At 45.4% G+C, this 24873-nt stretch overlaps 2 protein-coding genes and 1 long non-coding RNA gene across 3 annotated transcripts; all 3 read left to right on the top strand.

Annotated features, from left to right (window-relative positions):
- Window positions 1-297: 297 nt before the first annotated feature.
- erbb3b (erb-b2 receptor tyrosine kinase 3b) lies at window positions 298-12597 on the top strand. The gene is made up of 27 exons (XM_030118038.1): window positions 298-402; window positions 2328-2482; window positions 2560-2746; window positions 3970-4095; window positions 4214-4276; window positions 4373-4491; window positions 4679-4820; window positions 4944-5057; window positions 5216-5333; window positions 5416-5489; window positions 5578-5668; window positions 6174-6376; window positions 6547-6679; window positions 6755-6848; window positions 8108-8265; window positions 8362-8418; window positions 8823-8964; window positions 9040-9159; window positions 9231-9329; window positions 9412-9597; window positions 9675-9830; window positions 9919-9994; window positions 10080-10324; window positions 10404-10580; window positions 10653-10724; window positions 10953-11247; window positions 11324-12597. The coding sequence occupies exons 1-27, from the start codon at window positions 324-326 to the stop codon at window positions 12115-12117; spliced, it is 4275 nt and encodes a 1424-aa protein (XP_029973898.1). The 5' UTR covers window positions 298-323; the 3' UTR covers window positions 12118-12597.
- A 1879-nt stretch (window positions 12598-14476) lies between these two features.
- On the top strand, window positions 14477-19785 carry pa2g4b (proliferation-associated 2G4, b). Its single transcript, XM_030118039.1, has 13 exons — window positions 14477-14681; window positions 15803-15931; window positions 16015-16120; window positions 16207-16276; window positions 16363-16455; window positions 16537-16600; window positions 16687-16765; window positions 16847-16925; window positions 17022-17155; window positions 17331-17425; window positions 18083-18210; window positions 18374-18427; window positions 18823-19785. The coding sequence occupies exons 1-13, from the start codon at window positions 14594-14596 to the stop codon at window positions 18880-18882; spliced, it is 1179 nt and encodes a 392-aa protein (XP_029973899.1). The 5' UTR covers window positions 14477-14593; the 3' UTR covers window positions 18883-19785.
- Window positions 19786-20715: 930 nt separating this feature from the next.
- Window positions 20716-21825, top strand: LOC115408327 (uncharacterized). The gene is made up of 4 exons (XR_003933766.1): window positions 20716-20790; window positions 20883-20909; window positions 21104-21126; window positions 21528-21825. It is a non-coding gene; the product is annotated as an uncharacterized LOC115408327 (long non-coding RNA).
- The last annotated feature ends 3048 nt before the right edge of the window (window positions 21826-24873 follow it).

The following is a 24873-nucleotide window of genomic DNA, read 5'->3' as shown; positions in this document are numbered from 1 at the left end:
CCAATCACACGCCTCTCTCAGGGAGGGAAATCCCAGCATCAGAATAACATGCAACTTGCCCTTTTTTTTTTCCCCCACTGTAGCGATTTCCACTTAGCTCTGAAACGAGCTGGGTTTGCCTTGAACTCTCTCATCTTTACAGAAACAAACTCTGGAAATTAACATTGTTTGTGGATCTTTTCACAATCGACCTGTTTTTTTTTTGTTTTTTTTTTTTGTTTTTTTTTTTAGATCATACTTTGTGAATCTGCAGTTTATTGTTCAGAAGACGACTTGAACTCATGAGATATGCTCAGATCTGGGTAAACAGGATCCCCTTCATCATGGACCATCGGGGAGTTTTGCTGCTGTGTGTGTGTTTGTCATGGAAGCTGCAAACGGTATCGTCCCAAACACATGAAGGTACAGAAGTCTACTAATATTACATCTGCAAGACTTGAAATTTATCTTCTGAGAATGATTCATCGCCGCCTATTGCATGCAACTGAATTCTGTTTTAAAATAATAAGCAAATAATAGTCATGCATGGTGATGTAGATATAGTTTTCTATGTGAACAGAAACTACAACTCTATATTTCTTTGTTTCTGATTGCAAAGCAGAGTCAAACTCTTGTCCTGCAACACTTGAACATTTCTTTGATGCTGGAAAATGTATTGCACCGTGTATGTGAAAAGCTGCAGAGGACAGCGGTGCTTCATTAAGTGAACCTTTTAGCTTTCTTTAAGGAGATTGTAAGGATTTAGTAGAGTTTGAAACTCATAAGTCTCCAATAGTTTTCAGATGTTGCAGGGACATTTTGAGCTCATGCATGTGCGGCTTTTCCCATCATTTGTCAGGCAATATTTATTAATTCAACATTTTTGAACTGGTTGAACTATGTATGATATCTATGCAACATAAAATAGGGAATTACCATAAAGAACAAAGTTCATGGGGGGGGGGGGGGGGGGGGGGGGGGACTGCCTCATTTAGCTGGGTTCATGTTTGCAATGTGTTATCTATGTGATTTGGATTGCTCTGATTTTCCAAATGGTTATGCTTTTAGATGTATTTTAAATTCTGGCTAACTTCAGTGTTTTTTGCAGTAGAATAAGTATGAACAGTTAGGATACTGTTTGTGCCAAAGTTCAAATCCTGCAGCAGCCCTGACAGACACTCAGGACTCCCCTGCATCCCTGCAGCTGGAAGAATCCGGCTGTTCTGAGCCACACAGAGACACATGACACAGAGTGAGAGCTGTGTTGCAGGTGTGTGTCGGCTGTGTGTAGAGAGCCGGAGCCACAGTTTTTGTTGCTCGTTAGAGTTGGTGTGTGTGTCTCCTTCCGTTCACGATATTTCCCTTCTTGCTGCCAGAAAGTCCAACTCACACATGGCTCATTGTCTTTTGGTATGATCTCAGAGGAGCACACACACCCCACACACACACACATATACACACATACACACAAACACACAAGCGCTGTCTGTCACTGCATCACTCCTCAGTCAGTGAGACACACTGTCCACATTTAGAGCTTCTTCACAATGAGGGACTTTGTGTGAGAGAAGCCCCTCTCCCTCGACCCCTCGGCCTCCACGCCGTCAGCCGCAGGCCCCGGCCGACCGGCCTGCTTCGCTCCGCTTCACGTCAGACTCTGCAGCCAGCCCAGCGGCGCACACGTCAGAGGGACTCATCGAGCCCATAAATACCGCAGACACAATGCAACCAAAAGGGCTCACATCCATCATTGTGGAACGTCTCAGAGAGCGCGTGACTTTAGTGAGAATCCTCCAGAAATCCAGAGAGCACAATATTTTTAAAGAGATGATGAACACTGAGATATGTGTGTAAAAGCTGGAAGAGCCTATTCAGGTCTGTCTGTGTGGAGTTTGCATGTTCTCCCTGTGTGTGTTTGGGTTTTTCTCTAAAATTGCCTGCATGTGTGAGCGTGAGTGTGTTGTTGTCTCTCTGTGTGTTTTCTCTGTGTTGGACTGCTCACCTGTCACAGGTGTACAGGGACTGGATTGACTTCAGCACCGTGTCACCCTGCACAGGAGGAATACAGAGAGACAGACAAACTCACACTCACTCCCAGGGTCAGTTTAGGGTCATCAGTCAACCTCACCAGAGGAAACCAGAGTACTTGAGGGATACTCACACACACAGGAAGAACATGCAGAATTCTAATATTCTAGTTTTCAAAGATAGAAATGACAAAGTACATGTGACATGATGATACATACAAGTGGCACATGAGAGTGTTTATGACACTATTTGTACATTAAGTGTTTAAATATGAATAATTATATGTGTGTGTGTGTGTGTGTGTTCCGTTGCTCTATCAGAGGTGTGTCCCGGCACACAGAACGGCCTGAGCTCCACCGGCTCGCAGGAGAACCAGTACAACCTGATAAAGGACCGATACGACGGCTGTGAAATCGTCATGGGGAACCTGGAAATCACCCAGATAGAGAGCAACTGGGACTTCTCCTTCCTGAAGGTAACCCTCGGCTGTCTCCAGTCTCCTCGTTGTTCCAGTGAAGGTCAAACTCACGCGAGGCCTCCTCTTCCCCGCAGACCATCCGCGAGGTGACGGGCTACGTCCTGATAGCCATGAACCACTTCCAGGAGATCCCGCTGGGCCGGCTGAGGGTCATCAGAGGAAACAGCCTGTTCGAGAGACGCTTCGCCCTCTCGGTTCTCTTTAACTACCCCAAGGACGGCTCCAACGGGCTGCGGCAGCTGGGCCTCACCAATCTGACAGGTTAATGGGAGATGAAATACTGGCAGCAGAAAAGTGAAGCATGAGCGAAATGCGCAGTTATTCATCCCTCCAAAGCCGAGCGAGACATGAGAAAGAAAACATTTAGAGTGGATCCGTGTTTCAGCTGTAGCTCATCATGAGTTATTTCACTCTGCCTTTTAGAGGAGCACAAAAAAACTACAGTTGGTGATTTATTGCAGAGAGAGCATGGACTCAGTTGTAGTCTTTTCTCTCTGGTTCTCCACTGCCCACGTGTCCAACCCACTGAAACATCAGGTAGTTTAGATTTCTCCTAAACCTGTACTGATAATCCACGCTTTGACTTGTCAGAGCAGGAAAAGTACAGGAATCCCTAATATGAACTTTAATCTATGTAAATATACCACTAAATATCAACACTAAAGAAATTTGTTGTTTTTTTTCTAGTGTCACATGTATTAAAAAATACTTCTTGATAAAGTAAACAAAACTATGAGCTTTAGGTAACCAAATAAATATTTGTTTTTCACTAATTCCAAGTGGAGTCCAAGTTCTTGTCTTGAAACATTCTGAAAAAAAGAAGTCAGTTTTTCCCTTTAAGTTTTATACATCAAATGAAAGCTTTAGATCAGCTACATGTATTTAGTTTTATATGAATTCAAGTGTTTTTATGGACAGAGCTCCTAAATCAAGGTTGTCAAACATAACGCTCATGGGTCAAAATCGGCCTGCAAGAGGCTCCAATACATCAGTCAAACTGTTTGTTTTTGGAGTTTATTAAAGTTGTTTTTTTTAAATCAAAGTTTTTAAGAATATCAAACACAACAAGCCCGAGCTGAGATATTAGTGCCATGAAAGATTATCGCCTCATTGCTAGCAAACTAGCATTAGCCTCAAAGCCAAGCTGTCTTGGTGAGTTTGTAAAAAAAAACAAAAAAACAAAAAAAAACACATACATACACACAAAAACACATCTATGCTGCACTAGAACGTCTCATCGAAATTGGCTTTATATTGAGATTGGAGACATTTTCAGAAGTAGTTGTTTGATTTTGTACAGAAAATCTAAATTTTCAGAAACCTGACACCACAGCAAAGGAGAATTTTAAAGTTTAAGTGTAAAGGCTGTTATGGCACTGTTTTACCACTCAAGATGAAAACGGGCCGTTTGCGGCCCCTGAAATGTGTTTGCCCCCCCTGTCCTAAACAATTCTGAATACTGTTCTGTTTTTATTTCTTCACAGAGATTCTGGAGGGGGGAGTGCAGATCATCAACAATAAGTATCTGAGTTACGGCCCCTGGATCTTCTGGCAGGACATCATCAGAGACGGCGGCGCCCCCATCGACATCCAGCACAACGGAGAGAGAGGTCGCCGTCTGCATCCTGCTGCTTCACACAACTCAAATGATTTCTGGTTTTTTGTTTTTTTAGTTTATTTGTCTATTTATGCATCCTGTCTGTCGTTCTGCCTCCTCGCCTCTCTCAGGTCCCTGTCATAAATCCTGTGGAGGTTATTGCTGGGGCCCAAATGAGAACCAGTGTCAGATCTGTGAGTATTTCCCTTCAGTCCTCTCAGACTCACGGTCTGCAGGACGTAGATCTACACAGAGAAACGACCTCTGCTCCTGTCTGCTGTGTGTCTCAGTGACCAAGACGGTGTGCGCGCCGCAGTGCAATGGCCGCTGCTTCGGGACGAGCCCCAGAGGCTGCTGCCACATCGAGTGTGCGGCGGGATGCAGGGGCCCTCTGGACGTGGACTGCTTCGTACGTCTGTTCTGTCGCTGTATTGTTTTGTTTTATTCCACAGAAACTGCAAATTGTACAGTGTAGACAGGTCGTCTGTATTATGAATACAGTGTAGTTTTTAACGTTAAAGGTGTTTAATGCCATTCTTTGCACCTTGGCGTTCTTACTTCATTCGTGTTTTTGTCACCACTCTTCTGTTGTGAAGGCGTGTCGTCACTTCAACGACTCCGGAGCCTGTGTGCCTCAGTGTCCTCAGACTCTGATCTACAACAAGCAGACCTTTCAAATGGAGACCAACCCAAACGCCAAATACCAGTACGGGTCCATCTGCGTCTCTCAGTGTCCCAGTGAGTGCTCCCTCTCTGCTTCTGCGTTTTCCTTTGGCTCGCTCGACTTCAATAAAGAAGCTGCTCATCCACACTTTGACTCACCTGTATGTTGACTTGTGTTCCTTCCCCGTCCGTACACAGCTCATTTCGTGGTGGACGGCAGCTCCTGTGTGAGCGCCTGTCCGCTGGACAAGATGGAGGTGGAGCGGGAGGGTCAGCGGCAGTGTGAGCCCTGCAGCGGACTCTGCCCCAAAGGTTCGGTCCAAGATGTTCAGTATTTTCAGCTGGATTCGGTTAGATGATGTTAGATGCTTTAGTAAGAGAGAAAACCGCAGAAATCCACAAACAATCAGACAGGAAGAGCAGACGCTGCGCTCACACGATTGGAAACTCGGACTTCGATGTTGTTGCAGTGTGTGAAGGAACCGGTGCCGAACACCGACAGACCGTCGACTCCAGCAACATCGACAGCTTCATCAACTGCACCAAGATCCAGGGCAGCCTGCACTTCCTGGTCACTGGGATTCTTGGGTAATTTTCTGTTGCAGGTGCAAACAAATCTCGCAGGACTGACAGTCAGAACACTTAGCGTGTTTTTTTTCTACATTTCCAGAGACGACTTCAAAAAAATCCCGCCGCTGGATGCTAAAAAGCTGGAAGTCTTCCGCACCGTCAGGGAAATCACAGGTTTGTTGATCTTAAAGTTTGCTGATGTTATGATAAAAAATTGAGTTTTTTTTTGTTTGTTTTTTTTACATAATCAATGTATTTTCAGATATTCTGAACATCCAGTCGTGGCCCAAAGAGCTGAACGATCTGTCTGTGTTTTCAAGTCTGACGACCATCCAGGGGAGGTCGCTTTACAAGTAAGGCTTCATTACAAGCTGCAACGTGTAGAGAGTGAAAACAATCAGCAAGTCTGACGAACTTAAGCTGGATCTGATGAGATTTCGACGACGATCAACGACAGAAAGGGTGCAGAATGATGGGTGTGGAGTTTGGAACCCCTGCTGTATCAGTCAGGATTTGTTCTCATCAAGCTGAATTTCTGTCTCTGCATCCTGTGGAGTGTTGTTCGTTACGGTGCGTCATCGCTGCTTCCTCCTACATGTCTGCCCGTCTCAGAGCTGACGCCTGGAGATCAACTCCTGCCGCATCGTCCTCACGCCTCTCTTTGATTCACACCTGAGAACAGGTGTAGAAGCTGTCTTTTAGATTAACTGGGGTAAAGGTTAGGCAGGGGTCTCAAACTCCACCTCCAGTCTGCAATCTCCTCACTTCATGCCAAAAATATGCAGTTTAGTTGCTTTTCAGTGTGCTTTCCTCGTCTCTAATCCCGACTCTCCGACTGTCTCTGCTCCCCGAGTGAAGGCGCTTCTCTCTGATGGTCATGCGCATCCCCACGCTCACGTCCCTGGGCCTGCGCTCTCTCCGGGAGATCAGTGACGGCAGCGTCTACATCAGTCAGAATGCAAACCTCTGTTTCCACCACACGGTCAACTGGACGCAGCTGTTCCGGGGTCGCCGGGTTCGCGTCAACAACCTCAACAACAACAGGCCATTGGCGGACTGCGGTGAGGCCGGCGCAGCCAGACACACAAACACCTCTGTGATTGGCGGGAAGCAAAGGGCAGCTGAGGCGGCGCCGAACAATCCGTCACTCAGATTGTCTCCGTTCGGAACAGCTCGCTCTTCATCACTTTCCCACTAGTTTGAGTAAAACCGGTTCTCTCTGGCTGTGCAGTTGCCGGCGGCCATGTGTGCGACCCGCTGTGCTCGGACTCGGGCTGCTGGGGTCCGGGGTCCGATCAGTGCCTGTCCTGCAGGAACTACAGCAGAAACGGCACCTGTGTGGCCGGGTGTAACTTCTACACAGGGTGGGCGCTCAGGAACACTTCAAATTCTGTTTGAGTTCTTTTTGTGTTCTGATGTGTGTTTTCTGGGGTCCGCAGCGAACCCAGGGAGTTTGCCAGTCCTGAGGGCGAGTGTGTGTCGTGCCACCCCGAGTGTAAACCTCAGAGGAGCAAACTGAGCTGCAGCGGAGCGGTAACCACTCTGATCACCGAGTCCCTTCACAGTCACGGGAATTCCTACTGTTGAGAAAGCAAATAAAAATATTCCCAGATTACATCCTGGATGAGTCATTTGATCAGGAGAGACGTAAACCAGAGACAGTACGCATGAGATGAACATGCAAACTTCACTTATAAAGGATCCAAACAGGACTCAAACCGGGGACTTTATTGTTGTGAAGCAAAAGAGAGCACACCACTGGACAGGCTGACAGAGTAATGGAATAACCAAGGATTTTCTACTTTATCTATTTTCACGTCCACTTCAGGAGAAAACTGTCTTGGGTTTGGGAATTTCACTGAATGATTCAGAAAATATATAATTCCTCTCAAATCCAAACGATGACAAACTTAGGAACCGTCTAAAATCTAATATATTTGTGATAAAGGGTCGTAGTGAGGAGCAAAACACCAAAATGGAGGAGAATGAAACACAAATGTGTACAACTGCATTTGTTGTTGTTGTTTTTTTTCAAAGATTCAGAAACAACCAACCAAAACTTACTACATGAATTATTTCTATTTGACCTTTTGGTGAAATGATTATAATAGTACTCACATGTTTTCAAGTTAAAATCTGTTAAAACATGATGGCAGAAACCTCAGCTCTGTTATTTCTCTTTAAATTCACTTGAAATTAATAGTAATACATCACTGTTTGGTCTTTGGTCGGGAATTCAAATAAGTTCACAATAAAGTTTGGATCTCACACTAAATCTGAAGGTTACTTCAATGTTACTACAAAAACAGCACATTTATTTCTCAAAATTCCTTCTTTTTTCAGATATTGTATATAAAATACCAGAGGTTTCACAAGTAGGTGAAGATCTTTTTTCCATTTTCTTAAAACTGACTAATAATCTAGTTTTTACATTCATCTCATGCTCATATTTGAATTCAGCAAAATATATATGAAAGTGTACCTAGTAGTTATTGGAAATACTATGATTGTTCTTCATTTTGTTTCTTTTCATTAATTAAAAAAATAAATAGTAAATAATAAATTATTTGAATTATGTAGGAAAACAAAATAATAAAAGGGATTAGATTCTATTTTCTAAAAATCATGTTTCACACGAGGAGAAAAGGGATTTTCAGACCGATGAAAGAACTGGATTTTATAAATCTGTTTGTAACAAAGAGCTTCAAACTTTTCATTTCTGGCATTTTTCTCATGACGTCACGCTGATTCCTTCTCCTCATTCCTCATATTTTCCTTCCCGTGTTCTGCAGGGCGCCGACGAGTGCCGGTCCTGTGCGAACCTGCAGGACGGTCCGTACTGCATGTCCTCCTGTCCAAGCGGAGTGAACGATGGACACAAGAGGCTGATCTTCAAGTATCCCAACAGGGACGGTCACTGTGAGCCCTGCCACCACAACTGCACTCAGGGGTCGGCAAACAACAACATTAAAAACTTTATTTCTAAACCTGTTTCTATGTTCTGTAATGCTTTAACTATGACGTATGTTATGTTGATGTCTTTCAGATGCTCTGGTCCAGGTAAAAATGACTGTCTAGAAACAGCCAGGCTGGCAGTGAGCAGGTGAGAGTCTCCCCCTGCTGCAGAACAGGAAACAACACATTCATTTTGTCACTGAAGTGGTTTTTGAAGCCTGTCACAAACGCAACCTGAAAAATAAATTGTCCCAGATGTGACATAAATAAATATGAATGATGAAATAAACCTTTAAACTGTGGTCACAAATTTATATTCAATTCAAATGATTGTTTTCAGGCCACGAAATAGTAATTTATGCTTATAAAATACTAATTTAAAGCCATGAAATAGTCATTTGTTGCTACAAAATAGTATTTCATGGCCACAGTCATTTGTGGCTATGAAATAGTATTTTTCAGTTCAGCAACCATGTAGTTGACATTTGCTGTGACGTTTGTGTTTCTGGGCCTGTCTCAGTGTTTCCCATGTTGCTCTGCTCCTCTCTGCAGTGGTCAGGTCACCGGGATCGCGTTGGGAGTCCCGGCCGCTCTGATCTTCTGCCTGGCGCTGTTCTTCCTGGGCCTGCTCTACCACCGAGGCCTCGCCATCCGGCGGAAGCGAGCCATGAGGCGGTACCTGGAGAGCGGAGAGGTGAGTCTTCGGAGGACGTCCTCCTGAATCCTCCGCTGCACGTTCTGGCTTTCCTCACCCGGCCTGTGTCTCCAGAGCTTCGAGCCTCTGGGTCCGGGAGAAAAAGGCACCAAGGTTCACGCTCGCATCCTGAGGCCGTCGGAGCTGAAGAAGATCAAAGCTCTCGGTCTGGGAGTGTTCGGCTCGGTGCACAAGGTGACTTTCTGAACACCCCCTGATTCGCGTTGTGGAAACGTGGCGAGAGCTTCACTTCACTGGTGTTTCAGGGATTCTGGACTCCGGAAGGAGAGACGGTGAAGATCCCTGTGGCCATCAAGACCATCCAGGACGGCTCGGGCCGGCAGACCTTCACCGAGATCACTGACGTCAGTCTGTAGCACGAGTAAATCAATGCCTTGATTTGAGATGTGTAGCTCTTAAGTGGTCTGGTCTGTATTTCCTGTGCAGCACATGCTCTCCATGGGCAGCCTGGACCACCCGTACATCGTCCGGCTGCTGGGCATCTGCCCCGGCGGCTGCCTGCAGCTGGTGACCCAGCTCAGCTCGCAGGGGTCCTTGCTGGAGCACATCAGGCAACGCAAGGACAGCCTGGACCCGCAGCGCCTGCTCAACTGGTGTGTGCAGATCGCCAAAGTGAGTGCGGGGCCGGCGGTTTGAACTTTTCCGACGAGCTGTCCGACACCTCCGGAGTCAACCTGCTGCCGTTTCAGGGGATGTACTACCTGGAGGAGCACTGCATGGTCCACAGGAACCTGGCTGCTCGCAACGTCCTGCTGAAAAACGACTACCAGGTGCAGATCTCCGACTACGGCGTCGCAGACCTGCTCTGTCCCGACGACAAGAAATACGTCTACGCAGACACCAAGGTCGGCGCCGCTCACTCTGCCTCAGATCCAAGAGCTTCGTTTCGTACGTCTTTGTTAAAGTTTTCTGCGTGTTTCATCCCTGAACCAGACGCCCATAAAGTGGATGGCGCTGGAGAGCATCTTGTTCCGAAGGTTCACGCACCAGAGCGACGTCTGGAGCTATGGTAGGAGGCTTCCTGAGCGTTTCCCCCGCGGCGGCGGCGAGTCGACCGTGCCTGACTGAAGGCGTCCGTCTGCTCCGCTCTGCAGGCGTGACGGTGTGGGAGATGATGTCGTTCGGGGCGGAGCCGTACGCGTCCGTGCAGCCGCAGGAGGTGCCGAGTCTGCTGGAGAAGGGCGAGCGTCTCTCGCAGCCGCACATCTGCACCATCGACGTCTACATGGTCATGGTCAAATGTTGGATGATTGATGAAAACATCAGGCCGACCTTCAAGGAGCTGGCCAGTGACTTCACCCGCATGGCTCGAGACCCGCCCAGATACCTGGTCATCAACGTGAGACCGCCCGCCGCGTCCAGCTCGGCGAGTCGTCCACCCTGACGCGTGAGCTGAGAGCCTCGCTGTTTTCCCGCAGGTGGAGGGAGGAGAAGCCGTCCCGGGCGAAATCCACCGTCGGGAATCGGAGCGAGGACTGCTGGACGCGGAGTTAGAAGACCAAGACGAGGAGGGACTGGAGGTCGGGCTGGCCACGCCGCCGCTCCAGCACTCTCCGTCTTGGAGTTTGTCTCGTTCGCGGATTAATTCCTACAGAGTAAGGAAGTATATCTGAACTTCTGTAAAAGAATCGGTCGGTGCAGGACAGGTTTTCTTCCCTGATTTACAGAGCGGTTCGTCTCAGACTGGACCGGTCGGATACCTGCCGATGACCCCGAGCCCTGCGGACAGCTTACGACAGGTAATAGAAATACAGTACAGACACACACTCCTTACCCCGCACACCGGGAGGAGTCCCAACACTGAGTGGTAAATCTTTAGAGCTTCGCTTTAATCAGTATTACCGGGACATTTAGCCAATAGCTGCCCTGAAATCAATACAGTAATCCACCGCTGCAAAGGATCTCCAGGAGGAAAACCCTTCAGGAGGATTTATCTCGATGGTTAAAGCGTCGCCTCTTGTTTCCAGCTGTGGTTTCACAGGTCTCGGCTCAGCTCGGTGCGGACGCTGCCCGACAGGTCAGAGGTCAGGGGGGGCGGCAGGGAGTCGGAGCCACAGGAGGATGGTCTGCGGACCGGCAGCCTCCACCGGGCCCGGTTTGGCTCGGAGAGGAGCGGCCATCGCGCCCCCAGCAGCCGACACAGGAAGCTGTCCACCGCCTCCAGCCCGTCCTCCTACAAGGTGTGGACGGCGGAGGCCGAGGAGGAGGAGGTGGACCGCTATGGCTACGTCCTGCCGGGGTCTCCTGGGACCCCTGAGAGAGGTACACTAGAGAGACAGCACTCCACCGAACCTTTCAGAAACTTCTGTTTAACTTCTGTCGACTCTTTTTCTCGCAGCCTCCAGAATCTCTCATTCGGGTCGAAGGAACTCAAGACTCAAGAATAATCTGTTTCTCAAGGTGATTAATCCCACCCAGGAGTATGAAATCATGAACACAGAGAGTGGAGCTCCTCCTCGCTCGAGCAGCGGCGCCTCCTCGCCGGGAGAAGATCCTCCGTCGGCACATGAGGCCTGTGAAGGAACCGCCGCTGAGCAAAGAGGCTCCTCTGAAAAACTTCAGCCCAGCAGCGACTTCAGCAGGGAGACGGCGGCGGCGGCGGAGGAGGACCGCGGAGAGGCGGCCCGGGGCATCGGCAGGTATGAGTACATGGACATCAGGCCATCTGACCCATCAGAGGGGGACGGAGCGGCGGCGGAGAGACGCGGGAGTCGAACATCTGCTAAGAGTGTGGTCCAGACAGAAGACGCAGACCAAACAGTGGAGGTGGCTGAGAAGGAGGAAGAGGAAACAAAACAGAAGTGCCACAACACAAACAAACAAGCCACTCCGAGCGGCGCGCTCATGCCCGGGCCAGATGTGCCGACAGCTGGGGGAGAGAAGACGGAGGAGTATGAGGAGATGGCCAGGTTCGCAGCAGGGCCCAGCGGGTGGGAGCTCGCAGAGTATCAGAACCTCCCAGTGAAGGGGAGGGCCGGTTCGGAGGAGGCGGGCGGCGCCAGGTGTTCGGGGATCGGGGAATACATCAAGGTGTGCGCTGGCGTCGGGGAGCCTGGCAGCAGCTCATCATTTGACAACCCAGACTACTGGCACAGCAGGTTCTTTCTCAAAACAGATGCTGTACGCACCTAATAATGTGGACTGGGAGAAAGACGCTGACACCAAGAGGGACTTTCTCTTAGAAACTTTGAGGATTTCTCACAATTTTTTTTCTTTCTTTTTTCAAATCAGAAGGTTCTGAGAGAGGAAAACAGAAAATAGAAACTCTTGATTTTTGCACTGCCACAAACTGAAGGTTATTTTACGTCCATCATGCAGTATATTAAAGCACGTTTGGCAAAATGTGAATATTTCATTGTTAATGCTGTGGAATAAAAACAGTTATGTACCTTTTGTTTTTAAGCACTGTTTCCATTAACAATAATAAAAAAAAAATACTTAAATTAATCTCGTTATTTCGCAAATACCCAATCAGATGTATAATATTTGTAGAGCAGGCTTATTTTAAAGAAGTTTTGATTCGGTTTTGTGATTTTTGACAATAAAAAGTCAGTATATCTCTGAATGCAATGTTTTGCGGTTAACTGTCTATTTGTACAAAAAAAAAAAAGAAAGAAAGAAAGAAAGAAAATCTCACCGAGTGACGTAAACGCACCACTGATGCACAAAAGTCACGCGCGATTTGGAGACGATCGGATCAAAGATGAAAAACGAAGTGAGAGGAATACCTCACCCGTGCTTCTTCTTTCGTTTTGACATTTACTATCATGACCACACGGTTATGACAATAATGTATTTCAGTAAAATGTGGTGAAATGAATCAAACGCTGAAACAGGATGTTCTAATACACTTCAGGACAAAAAAATAGGTGAATTTACCAATGCCGACTGGCATATTTAATCTTCTAAAATGAAGCTTACACGTGTTACTTTCGGATGCTTTGGAAAGTGACAAAAAATGTTTGAGTGCATCTGCTTATTGATTTTTGTTCAAGATATTCTGGGAACACGATGGATTTTTATTGTATCTTGTACTCATGCTGGTTGTAATTATTTTCTTCATTGTCTCATTTTCACCGCAAGTTTATATTTGTATGTAGTTGCCTATTGTTCACTTGAGTTTGTTTTTGTATGTTTTATTGTTATAATTTCCCCTCCCAAAATTTCAGTAAAAAAATACACTATGTTCTTGCTGCCGTTCCCTCTCCTTAACGTGGCTTCAGCTAAATCTGTCTGCTGAGCATCATTGTTGGTGTCAGTTTGGGCTGTGAACGGTGAATGCGGCCCATCATTCCATCCTTTGTGGCGCTTTATCCATGGTGCCCTGGACCTGAGTCCTGCTAATAATGGATGAAGCTAAGTCGTACCTTGGAGAGGTCATGCCCACTGATCCCCAGTTAGCCTCAGATGTATGTTTTTGGACTGTGACAAGGAATCAGACTATCGGGCAAAAATGTACATACGTACAAGGACCGAATATGAACTCTGCACTTTGAATGCAAGAGTGTGAACCTCCACCACACCACTAAATATAAACCAGACAACAAGACATATGACCACTATTCACTAGAAACAGATTTGCATGCAGAAACCAAGTTATAAATGTCATTTTATAAATGTCTTTTTCTTTTTTCACATTAATATTGTAAGGATACAAAAAAGTACATTTTTTTTCACCAACAGAGAGACTGTCAAGCGCTGCTTAATGCATGTGTGCGTGTATGCGTGCATGCATGCATGCACAAATACATGCATGCTTGCATGCCTGTGTGAAAATGAAAACTTGAAGGATATGCCGCCACCACAGAAAAAAAGCAATGCAGACATATGCCGCACAATACATACACATATATACTTAACCAACATGACAGGTTTCCTTTTTTTCTTCCTTTTTTAGCAAATGTCTGCTTGAAAGGGCTCCTGAAGCAGGTGCACAACTGTATCAGCCGGTCAATCATCCATCATCACTCCAGAACACTGTATCAACTTCATTGTGCGGCTCTTGGGCGGTCTGTCAATAACACATCAAAATGTGATTGGCTGATGATAGGTCACTCAACGCTGCACAACCTGCTAGTGTTCAGCTCGGATTCAAGGCGAGCTCTGAAACTACAGCTGCTGCCACAGCAGAGAGAAAGACCTGCGATGCATTTATACAACATAGCACATTTGAGCTCTACTAAAAATAACCATTAGTTTTCTGGATAAAGTTGCAAACTGAACAAGTAATTGACTCCAGGTACATCAGAGTGACCTTTTAATTATGAAGAAAAAATTATTCTGCTGCTGCCCTTAATTACATACCACTGCTTTTACGTTTTTATTATATTCTGCCGCTAAATGAATGCACTTTCACTGCAGTAAATGTTTGGAAATCATTTACATTGCGATTGCAGGTGCTACGCAGAGGCAGACAGGAGCGAACTATCTTGGCGCACGTCTTCGGCGGTGGGCGGGATCTGCCGCTCGGTGCGCGTCGGACGGACTCGGGCGGAGTCGGCCGGAGTCGGGCGGGCCGGTGGTGCTCAGAGCAGCGTGGTTCATCCTGTGACTGACTGGCAGCCGCCGGGGGAAAAAGTTACTTAGAGTTCGCCGACACACTGCCAACATGTCCGGAGATGACGAGACGCAGGAGCAGACGATCGCCGACGATCTGGTCGTCACTAAGTACAAGATGGGCGCGGAGATCGCGAACCGTGAGTTTTAAACGCGCCTCGCTCCGATGAAGTATGGAGAGCCGTGTGGCGTTAGCTAGCAGACGCAGCTAGTCCTCCCGGGCAGCTGCTGTGCCATGTGCCGCAGCAGGAGCACCTCAGCCAGGTCCCGTTGGAAGCAAGGCCTCTATTTAGCACGAACAAAACGCGTGTATTTCGAACATTTACGTGGACTTTAACTCTAGAGATGTGGTTGTCCGCTGATCGCCACGTCGCTGTCACATTAGCCCGGTGAGCTAGCAGGCTAGCTAGCAGGCGTTAGCCGCGAGTGCTAACAGATAACAATGACAAGTGTGAAATTGGAGAAAAACGCGTGTCTGTGTGAATCTGCGGGGGAGATTATTTAATGTTCACCTGCAGCTTCTTCAGACCTTCACAACATCAACCAATAACTCAAGTTTACCTGAAGATCTGGCGCCTTATGGTGTGATTTAAGGTCATGACTGTAGTAAGAAGGAACCTGTTAGCGCTCCATGTATGAAGTTACATGACATCTAATATAATTTAATAATTACATGCTTATACATCACTCCTGAATCATGACCAGTTGTTTTAAACAGGCCCCCACCAAGTTTAATTCTGAGTATTGACATTATTAGATGATAGATGAGACCACATGTACCCAGCAGCATCTAATAACCCTTATATATATATGATCTTTTACTTCAAATGCAATTTACATGTTTTTAAAGTAGGTAGGAATCAATCCATATCTAATCATTTCAGCATTTTCCCTCAGGCGAATGTGTAGTCTTAAAATGCAGATATTCTGTTATTTCTCCTAACTCTCAATGAACAGTCATGTTTTTGCCATCGATCATTTAAAAGGTCAATAAAAGTCACTGAAATGAGAATAATAATGCTCAAAACAATCAGATCATGTAAATAGATGATCTAATGTTTATTTATCTAACGTGAGCATATGTGTGATTTATACTTTCTGATTTAAAAAGAGACGTGTTGCTGATACTCGACAGTTCTGCCACAGTCTCAAGCATGTGAGGATTTATGAAGTGACTCGCCATACATGCAGTTCTGATTGGATTGTTTTTGCCCCTGACCTGCGCTGTTTGCCCTCCCCGGGGCTTTACGTCTGCCTCCAGAGGCCCTGAAGACGGTGGTGGCGGCGGCCGCGGTCGGCGTCTCGGCGCTCAGCCTCTGTGAAAAGGGAGACGCCTTCATCACGGCAGAGACCGGGAAAATCTTCAAGAAGGAAAAAGACATGAAGAAAGGTGAGTCCTCTCTTTTCACGTCTCATCAGTCGGCGCCGCTGACTCTGCACTCCCTCCACTCACTCGCTCTCTCTCTCTCACAGGTATCGCTTTCCCTACTTGTGTGTCGGTGAACAACTGCGTCTGCCATTACTCCCCTTTGAAGAGCGACCCCGACGTGGTACTGAAGGATGGGGACCTCGTCAAAATGTGAGCCGCCGCTCCTCCTCCTGTCCCACACAATGTGGTTAAAGCTGTGCACGTGCCGCTTGCCTCATGCTCTCTCCCCTCCGCAGCGATCTGGGCGTGCACGTCGACGGCTTCATCTCAAATGTGGCGCACAGCTTCGTTGTTGGAGTGACCAAGGTACGCCGTCATCCTGCTCATCTGGATCGTTTTGGCTGCCTCCTGTGTCCTTCGTCCGTCTCTAACCGTCTCCGGTGTCCCTGCAGGAAAACCCGCTGACCGGACGCAAGGCGGACGTCATCAAAGCGGCCCACCTCTGCGCCGAGGCCGCCCTCCGGCTCGTAAAGCCCGGAAACCAGGTGAGAGCTGGTTGAGCCACTGATTTATAAGCTGGAATCACGGTTTCTCATCTGCTGACAGCGCCGCGTCTCCTCTGTCAGAACACGCAGGTCACAGAGGCCTGGAACAAGATCGCAAAGTCGTTCAAGTGCTCTCCGATCGAGGGTGCGTGTCGCCACGCCGCAGATTCCCGCTCACGCCGCCCCTGACCCGCCCCGCCTCGCCTCATTCTGCCGCTCTCGTGTTCACAGGCATGCTGTCCCACCAGCTGAAGCAGCACGTGATCGACGGGGAGAAAACCATCATCCAGAACCCAACGGACCAGCAGAAGTGAGTGGAGTCAGCCGATCGATCCCCCCTCCCCCCCGCTCCAGGGACGACCCCCGCCCTCAACACTCTGTGTGTTTACAGAAAGGACCACGAGAAGGCGGAGTTCGAGGTGCACGAGGTGTACGCGGTGGACGTGCTGATCAGCACCGGAGAGGGGAAGGTGAGGGCTCGCCTTCCGTCCGGCCGGCCGGGCGGGCGGTTGGGACGGGGGGAGAACGTCCAGCGAGTGACGGTCCTGCTGCGTTCTGTCACTCAGGCCAAGGACGGAGGTCAGAGGACCACAGTTTACAAACGGGAGCCCAACAAGGTGTACGGCCTGAAGATGAAGACGTCCCGGGCGTTCTTCAGCGAGGTGGAGAGACGCTTCGACGCGATGCCGTTCACCCTGAGGTAGCTCATATTCAAATGGCAAATTTATCTACTGAGCCATAAACAATAGAGGCAGTGTGATTTAAACAGTGGCTTTAACGCAAATGTCAAATGAAGGTCCCTCAAGAAAAAGGTTGGAACCACTGATTTACACCATCTTTTTTTTCTTTCTTCTTCCTCCTCCTTGTGTCCTCAGAGCTTTCGAGGATGAAGCCAAGGCCAGGCTGGGTGTGGTGGAGTGTGCCAAACATGAGCTGCTGCAGCCGTTCAGCGTCCTGCACGAGAAAGAAGGTGAGAGGAACCGGAAGAACTCCTCAGGAATGACGTAAACGTTTGGCACGACTTTCAAGGTTCACTTTTTGTTCTGATCAGTAATTGGATACATTTAGCAACCGTTGGTCATTTAAAAGGATGTAAGTAAGAAATAAATCACTGGAGATGGTTCATCCTGGTAGAGTTCTGAGGGAGCTCTGTAATTTAGATTTTTTTCTTCATGACTGGAATTAACTCACGTCTGTTCTCCTTCACTCGCCATGTTTTTAAGCGATCGCTGCTCTTTGACCTCCTGTAGCCACTAGATGTCTCTATAATCAAAAAAGTGATGAACCGACAGGAAAACCAGACCAGCTGCTGTAGTGGTTTTGCTGTTTGTGGGTTAATTTCACAAGAAACATCAATTGTTATTTTCACAGAAAACACAATGAATGTCATTTTATCTACGTTATTTATTTTCTTATTTATACAGATTGTAAACACAAATGGTAATTTTCAAGAAAAATACATTGGAATTGATATTTTAATTTATTTAAACTGAACTCTGATGAATGTTTCCTCTTGTTGATTCAGTCGTGATGGCGCTCAGTTTTTGTCTCTCCCGACGGTCAGATTTTCTCGCTCTCGCTCCGTGTCTCCTCGCCCCTCACCGTTGTCGTCCCGCTTCTCGTCCAGGTGAATTCGTGGCCCAGTTTAAGTTCACCGTGCTGCTCATGGCCAACGGACCTCTGCGAATCACAAACAGCCTTTTCGAGCCAGAACTGTACAAGTCTGAGCACGAGGTGGAGGACGCAGACCTGAAGGTACGGCGGCTCTGACGGATGGGCTCACACACACGCACACGCACACACACACACACACACCCGGAGGAGGGTTCGGACTCATTCTTTGCTTTTCCTAAAACCGTTCCGTGCTGATGAGTGCGACACCGAGGTTCTGAACGTCGCTGTCTCTGTTTCCCTGAAGGCTTTGCTTCAGAGCTCGGCCAGCCGCAAGACCCAGAAGAAGAAGAAAAAGAAGGTGAGTCACATGGATGAAAAAACACTAAGATATATGATGCCGTTTTGGTTTTTGATTAGAAAATATCTCACAAAGTGTTTAAAAGTGCTACTATAAGCATTTTTAAATGTTGAGGTTTAATGTTTCACATGATAAAGCGGCCCAGAACACTGTGGTTGTTTTTTTCTGTTGTCTTCCAGTTTTTAGGAAATTTTTTTGTCATATTTGTTCTACAACCAATAAGACACTAAAATGCTGCAAAAGCGACCAATGTTTCAGGTCTGCTGGTTACTATGACGACCGGTCTGATCGGCGGTTGTTACAGCAAGAAGAAACAGCACAGAAGCTGTGAAGTACAAGAGTCAATAGTCACCCTCCACATACACTGACCTCGTTCTTTTTTTCTCTCCCAAAAGGCCTCAAAGACGGTGGAGAACGCCACGGGACAGGCGATGGAGACCGAGGCCGCCGAATAGATTCTTCTTTTCTCCAATAAATTTGTGGCCGACTTCTGACGACCCAAAGAACAGACGTCACAAATGTTTCCTTCTGTCCCGGCTGTCTGAGGCACCTGTGGTCAAAGCCGCTGTGAATACCTCTGAATCTAACTGATGTCAGTCTGGGATGATGCTGCTCCTAAATTCTACAACTTACACCTTTAACTCACACACACAGAGAAACACACACCCATAGTAAATTCTCCTGTCCTTGAGGCAGTCCTGTTGTCTTTAACAGTGGTCACAATTCCATCACGAGTCCCTTCTTCTCAACATTCGACTGACCTCCAACAGCCTCCCATTGGGTAACCGTAGTGAAGGACGTGGCAAATAAAAATGAGTTTGACAGAGCGGCCGAGGATGATGAATGCCCAGCGCCGTGTCAGTGTAGCCGTGTGACGTTCCGATCTCTCTGACACCATGCCTTTTGAAATGAACTTTCCCTTGGCATCAGTGTGGAACATCTGTCATAAAGACACATTCACAGATCAGAAGGCATGAATACACGAGTCACTCTTGCAGTTAAATTCACCTTAATTAGCACATTTCTGCCGCTCTCCTTTAGGTTTTTGCACTAGTTGAATGTGTGTGCTACTAGGCAACTATTGTAGGTTACTCAACTAACGATTTCTAAAACGGACATTTTAGGACCTACTGCTTGAGTAATTTAACAAGTAAAAAAACAACCCTTTTTTTTTCTGAGTTGTGGAGGGTCGTAATTCCTGCCAAGGGTTCAGCATCAAGTCTTCTGATGCCTCGCTGAGTCTGACAGTCTGTGTTTACATAAGATCTCCATACCTGGTAAATATATGGATGCTTTTGTAAAACAAACCCCAGTTTCAGAGACTATTTTTGGAAACATTAAAAAACCACCTGACATCATCCGTGTTGGTTTATTTCTGGTTCAGATGATGGTTGAAACATGGGCCAGTGGTTTGCACTCTCACCTCAAGATGAATATTCCTGTGTGACCATTACTCCTAAGTTTTCCATCAAGGTGACTGTGACAGTGAACTTAGAATCCTGCCTTTGCTTGGTTTCAGTTCGGAAAGCTAGAGTTAGAGAGTTACTTTATTAATCCCAAATTGGGAAATTCAGGGCTGAAGATGTAACACTAATCTGGATAAATCAGGTAAAATAAATGAAATCGGATCTATTTATATAGTTCCAAATACATCACCATTGTTTCAAGGCACTTTGACTGAGGAAGCAGAGGCAGTGAAAAGGAAAACCTAACGCACCCTGCAGAGCTGTGGTAAAGATGAATGAACTCTAGATTCTTTGACTGTAGATTCTAAACCTCGTTTATTGATGCTTAGGTATAATTGAAGCACTACAACATTAGTGCAGTGAAGTCCAGTTGGCCATGAAAATATACAGAGTAATTATATATAAACCCACTATTCTTCATTATTGTTAGTCTTCATTTATTGTTTATTATTATTATCTGTATTACATTTAGGATCTTGGAGGAAGTTTATCACGCTGGTTTACAAACTCTTAAATTATTTCTCATGGAATTTCATTGATATATTGCTAAAAGATCTATGCTATCGTGTTGTTTCACTAACATAATTATTTAAATATAACTTTTAGTGCGATTATGGGTGTCCTGTGACGGACACAAGTCTCACAATTTGATAAACTCACGATTCCTCTTTTTCCTATTTTTGATATATTCATATTTTTGAGTGGGAAATGTTTATATGCACGGTTTTGACACGGTTTTACATAGTTAATACAATTTAGAAAGAAATTCGACGGCCCGCTGACACCCGGAAACTCCTATGTTGATCTCCGTCGCATATTTTATGACGTCAAGGCGCCCTACAAATGGGTCGTCGCGTGATTATGACGTCCTTCGTGAAGACCCTTTCCTAGCAGTCGGTAAGCGAAAATATCTTCCACCAAAATCCAATCTAATCCTCATCTTTCGAGATTAATCCGAGCAATCTGTAACACATCATGTGTCTTTGCAGGCTTCCTTCGTCGATATGAGGGCCAAGGTTTGTATTTCATGTCTGCTAAATGTGAGATATTTGCTTTAAAGTGATGCTAACATTTGTTAGCTACGCAGCTTTACATGCTATGGCTGTTGAGATGAACATATTCCCATATTTTGTTTTCTTTAAGCGAATATTGCGTTAGTTGTTTCATTGTAATAATTATTCTCAAATTAACGTTGTCTTTTTTTCTGTAGTGGAGAAAGAAGCGCATGCGCAGGTAAGACTGTTTATAACACGTTTTTCTAAAGTAGTAATGTCAGCAGTTTTAGTAGAATTGCTGATAAGTGTTTATCTTCTTCCTTCTCTGACAACTTAATGGTGTTAGCAATACATTCTCAAGAAATCCAAGTTGAAATCTGAAATCTGCAATTGTTTTTTTTTTATACCCTTTAAAAGTAAAATTGTCCAGAAATATTTTCTCTTGAATCTCACATACTCATTAACATAACTGTAACTAAGGTGAAGTTGAATCTGCCAGGTTCAAATGTTCTGTAATTTAGATCATCAATATCAAATCTATGCATTTTGATTAAAATTCTGATATTCTGTGAGCTCACTGAGCGCTTAACCTTTTCCTTGCTGTTTTCCTGCTAAGTACATTTTGCCTTTATGTCTCAGGCTGAAGCGCAAGAGAAGAAAGATGAGGCAGAGGTCCAAGTAGGCCGTCTCCCCTCCACGGCTGCCACACCGATAGTTTGTTGTGAGCACAGCCGGAGACGAGGACCATCCCGCGTCGAGTGTGAGGCCAGCGGCGTCGTCAGCCAAAGGCGGTGAAGCTTGGTGACGTTTGAGACGCCATTCAACACCTGCTGGATGTCAGGCACCGGGACATTCTGAACTCTGTGTTCTTTATTCCTCAACTTTTGTCATCTGTTTTTGTTTATACTGTGATTAAAGGTTTTGGTTTACAAAATCATGATAGTTGTCTCATTTTAATTTCTGATATAGGAATCCAGCATTGGTTTGATTTTAGAGGGTCATTTCAGTCCTTTTAGGCTGATTATTTCTGATGCGTCCCGAGAGAATTCTAAGGTAATATTAAAACACCACCTTCCACAAAATGCAGTGATTGCACAAATCTTTAAAGAAGATTTTTATCGACAATATAATGCCTTAAGCCAGGAGAGTAAAACGTACAGCTCAGTTTCATCTGGAGTGTGTCAGACTGGTAAAATGCTGTCATGATAACCTTTGGTATGTCTGATTCAAAATGTGTCTTTTCATTAAACCAATTTTTTTTTTTTTTTAATTAAAGATGGCTCAATTTCAACATAAAGCTAATTTTTATGAAACTATGTGCTCCAAAATGAAATGTCCATAAATTTAGAGCAGCTGCATCATGCATGTTATTGCAAACTCACCAGGACAGCATGACTGTGGAGACTAATGCTAATTTGCTGTGCTTGATGAGAGCATCACTGACATTTCCGCTTGGGTCTCCACATGGTCTGCTACTCTCATGAAATGTATTAAATCTATGTAGTTAGAGTTTTTATAATTTGCTTGGTGGTTTAAAGACCCTTCTGGGCTGGCTTTGGTCCACAGGCCTTATGTTTGACTCCCCTGCATTAATCTGAATTCTATAGACTCTATAGAAGCAACAATAAAAAGGGGAGTTGTTTACCTACTAAATTAGAGTAAACTAAATTCGAGCATTTGTGAAGCTCAGCCTTTTCATGAATAAGATGCATTTTCAATCATGTCAAATGTAAACACTCATTCACTTTGAATTAAACCCCTATATGTGATGGTAAATACAAGGCAGATACATCTGTAAAAGTAAACTGGAGGAAAATGCACTGGAAAAACATGGTTTATTTTCTGTCCACACTTAATGATACAAGTGAGTGTGCTTCTGCCTTCTTTGAACAAAGCCCAAGCAAGACAATCATACAACCAGGCTGTCTTGTGTCCTTTTAAAGTCTTATAAATAGCCACATCTTTGGCTAAGTGCAAAAATGTCTTTTGCAACCGCATTTTTCTCTGCTTTCACAACTGCATCTTGAGCTGATGCTGCTGTCACAATAAGCTGATGGGTTAGCATCTGATCTGTTTAAACCACAAGATATGTGTGATTATTGACAGCTTGAGCAGGATGTGGGTAGACACATGTTGAAAGAGCTGTTTCAAAACATATTTTCAGGGTTTAAAGATTCCTATAAGTACAACACGATGTGGATATATGCATACGCGATCTGTATCAGAATTGTGGGAGATCTGTTTATTGTCAGGGTCAGGTTGTGTACAAATAATACAAACTATGAAATGTGCCTTCAAGGTGAGCTCACAGGGTGTGAAAGTGCTGGTTAAGACCAGCTTTAACACCAGTGGCTTGGCAGCAGGCCAACAATACCAATAAGCACAACGACTCATATTTATCTGAACTATTATCAAAACTTTAACATTTCAGCTACAAGTTCATGGATAGACATTTACCCTGAAAAGTGTTTTCTTATTTTTACGGTGAATAAATCTTAATTTCAGCCCCAGAAATGTAAGATTATCATTGAGTAAAATATATTTTTCAAAAGTGGTTTGGATTGTTGATCAGACAAGATATCTGAAAATAACACAGAACGAGTTTTCCCCTCATAACATTTTACATTTATGAAAAAGTAAGTACAAAACTGTAAGTTTCGTGAATGTTTGCCTCAGAACGATCTAATAGCTTTTGTTGCACTGTTGACCACAGTACTGTGACTTTCACCTGACTGACACGAGCCCCACATTCAAGCTGCATCATTGCAAAAACCCACATAAGGCTCATCGTCCTGTGACTGCTACTTCTGCTTCTGCTGCAGGTCAGAAGACTTGTTTTCATTTTTTGAGATGAAATTACTGAGGCTCAGTGATTCAGCTCTTCACTGTAATGTGATTGTTCACCATTATGTGGACTCTGGGGCAGAATTAAGGTCAGCTCCACTTTTCTGTCACGACTGAAGCCAGTTTTCAAAATGTTGCTTCTGAGAGTTAAAGCTAACAATCGATGAAGATTACAGAACACATCACAACAGATTAATCTTTAATGTTATATCACCGCAGATTCCACCTTGGAGACATTGCTTTCATTATAGTCAGCAGAAATAAAAGAGACGTGCTTCAAAGTGCTGACAGTGTTTTTTTAAATGCAGAAGAAGGTCTGCAATTACAACTATTTGAAAACAATTGGCTGTAAAATCAGACAAACATTGACTGCTGAATACTGAAATAAAACATGGCAAGAATGAATTTGCAGTTAATGCACTTGGTTAGGTGGGTGGATGTGATTGGTGGCTTGAGACATTTTTGGGGAGGATCCAGCTCAGGATCACCACCACCTGACTCTTGATCCAATTAGTGTTATAGGGTTAGGAATGGCTTCCTTGTGGTGGACTGGAAACCTGTGCAGGTGTTACACCGGGCTCTGGGATCATGTAGCTTGAAAGCCTGAAATGAATAAGAATGGATGAATAGATACAAATGCATGATTTTGTGTATAATACTTGCTACATTGTTAAAATATAATTCTCAGAGAGATTGTGTTCAAAGGACAGAGGGCAAACAGACAACTATATAGTACATTTAATTAGTTTCTACACTGAACCTTCATTACACAGACTAGTTAATATACTAATAACATTATGCAGTATTTGGGGGGTAACAACATACATGCATAAGGACACCATGTTCCAAAAGCTTGGAGAAAATATTTTCACCGCGCCTGAAGGCAGCTTACCACTGCACTGCTGTGAAGCCCACACTACCAAGGCCATTATCTGTGTTTTTCAAGAGGAGGGAGGTTCAAATACCCCTGCACCAACCCCGCCCTCAGCGTGACTGTTGCAGAGGATTTGAACACACAGCATACATTTCTGCATGTTGGAGAATCACATATTCCTGATATTTTACTTTTACGCACGTGTGGCTCAAATGAAGCGTTTGCTGCTGCCTGGCTCAACAACATTTTTCTTTCCTTCTCCATGCA

The sequence above is a fragment of the Salarias fasciatus genome, chromosome 20 (assembly GCF_902148845.1).
Source record: "Salarias fasciatus chromosome 20, fSalaFa1.1, whole genome shotgun sequence".
Classification (NCBI taxonomy): Eukaryota; Metazoa; Chordata; class Actinopteri; order Blenniiformes; family Blenniidae; genus Salarias; species Salarias fasciatus.
The sequence above is the reverse complement of the archived record's forward strand: the minus strand, read 5'-3'. Positions and strand labels throughout refer to the sequence as shown.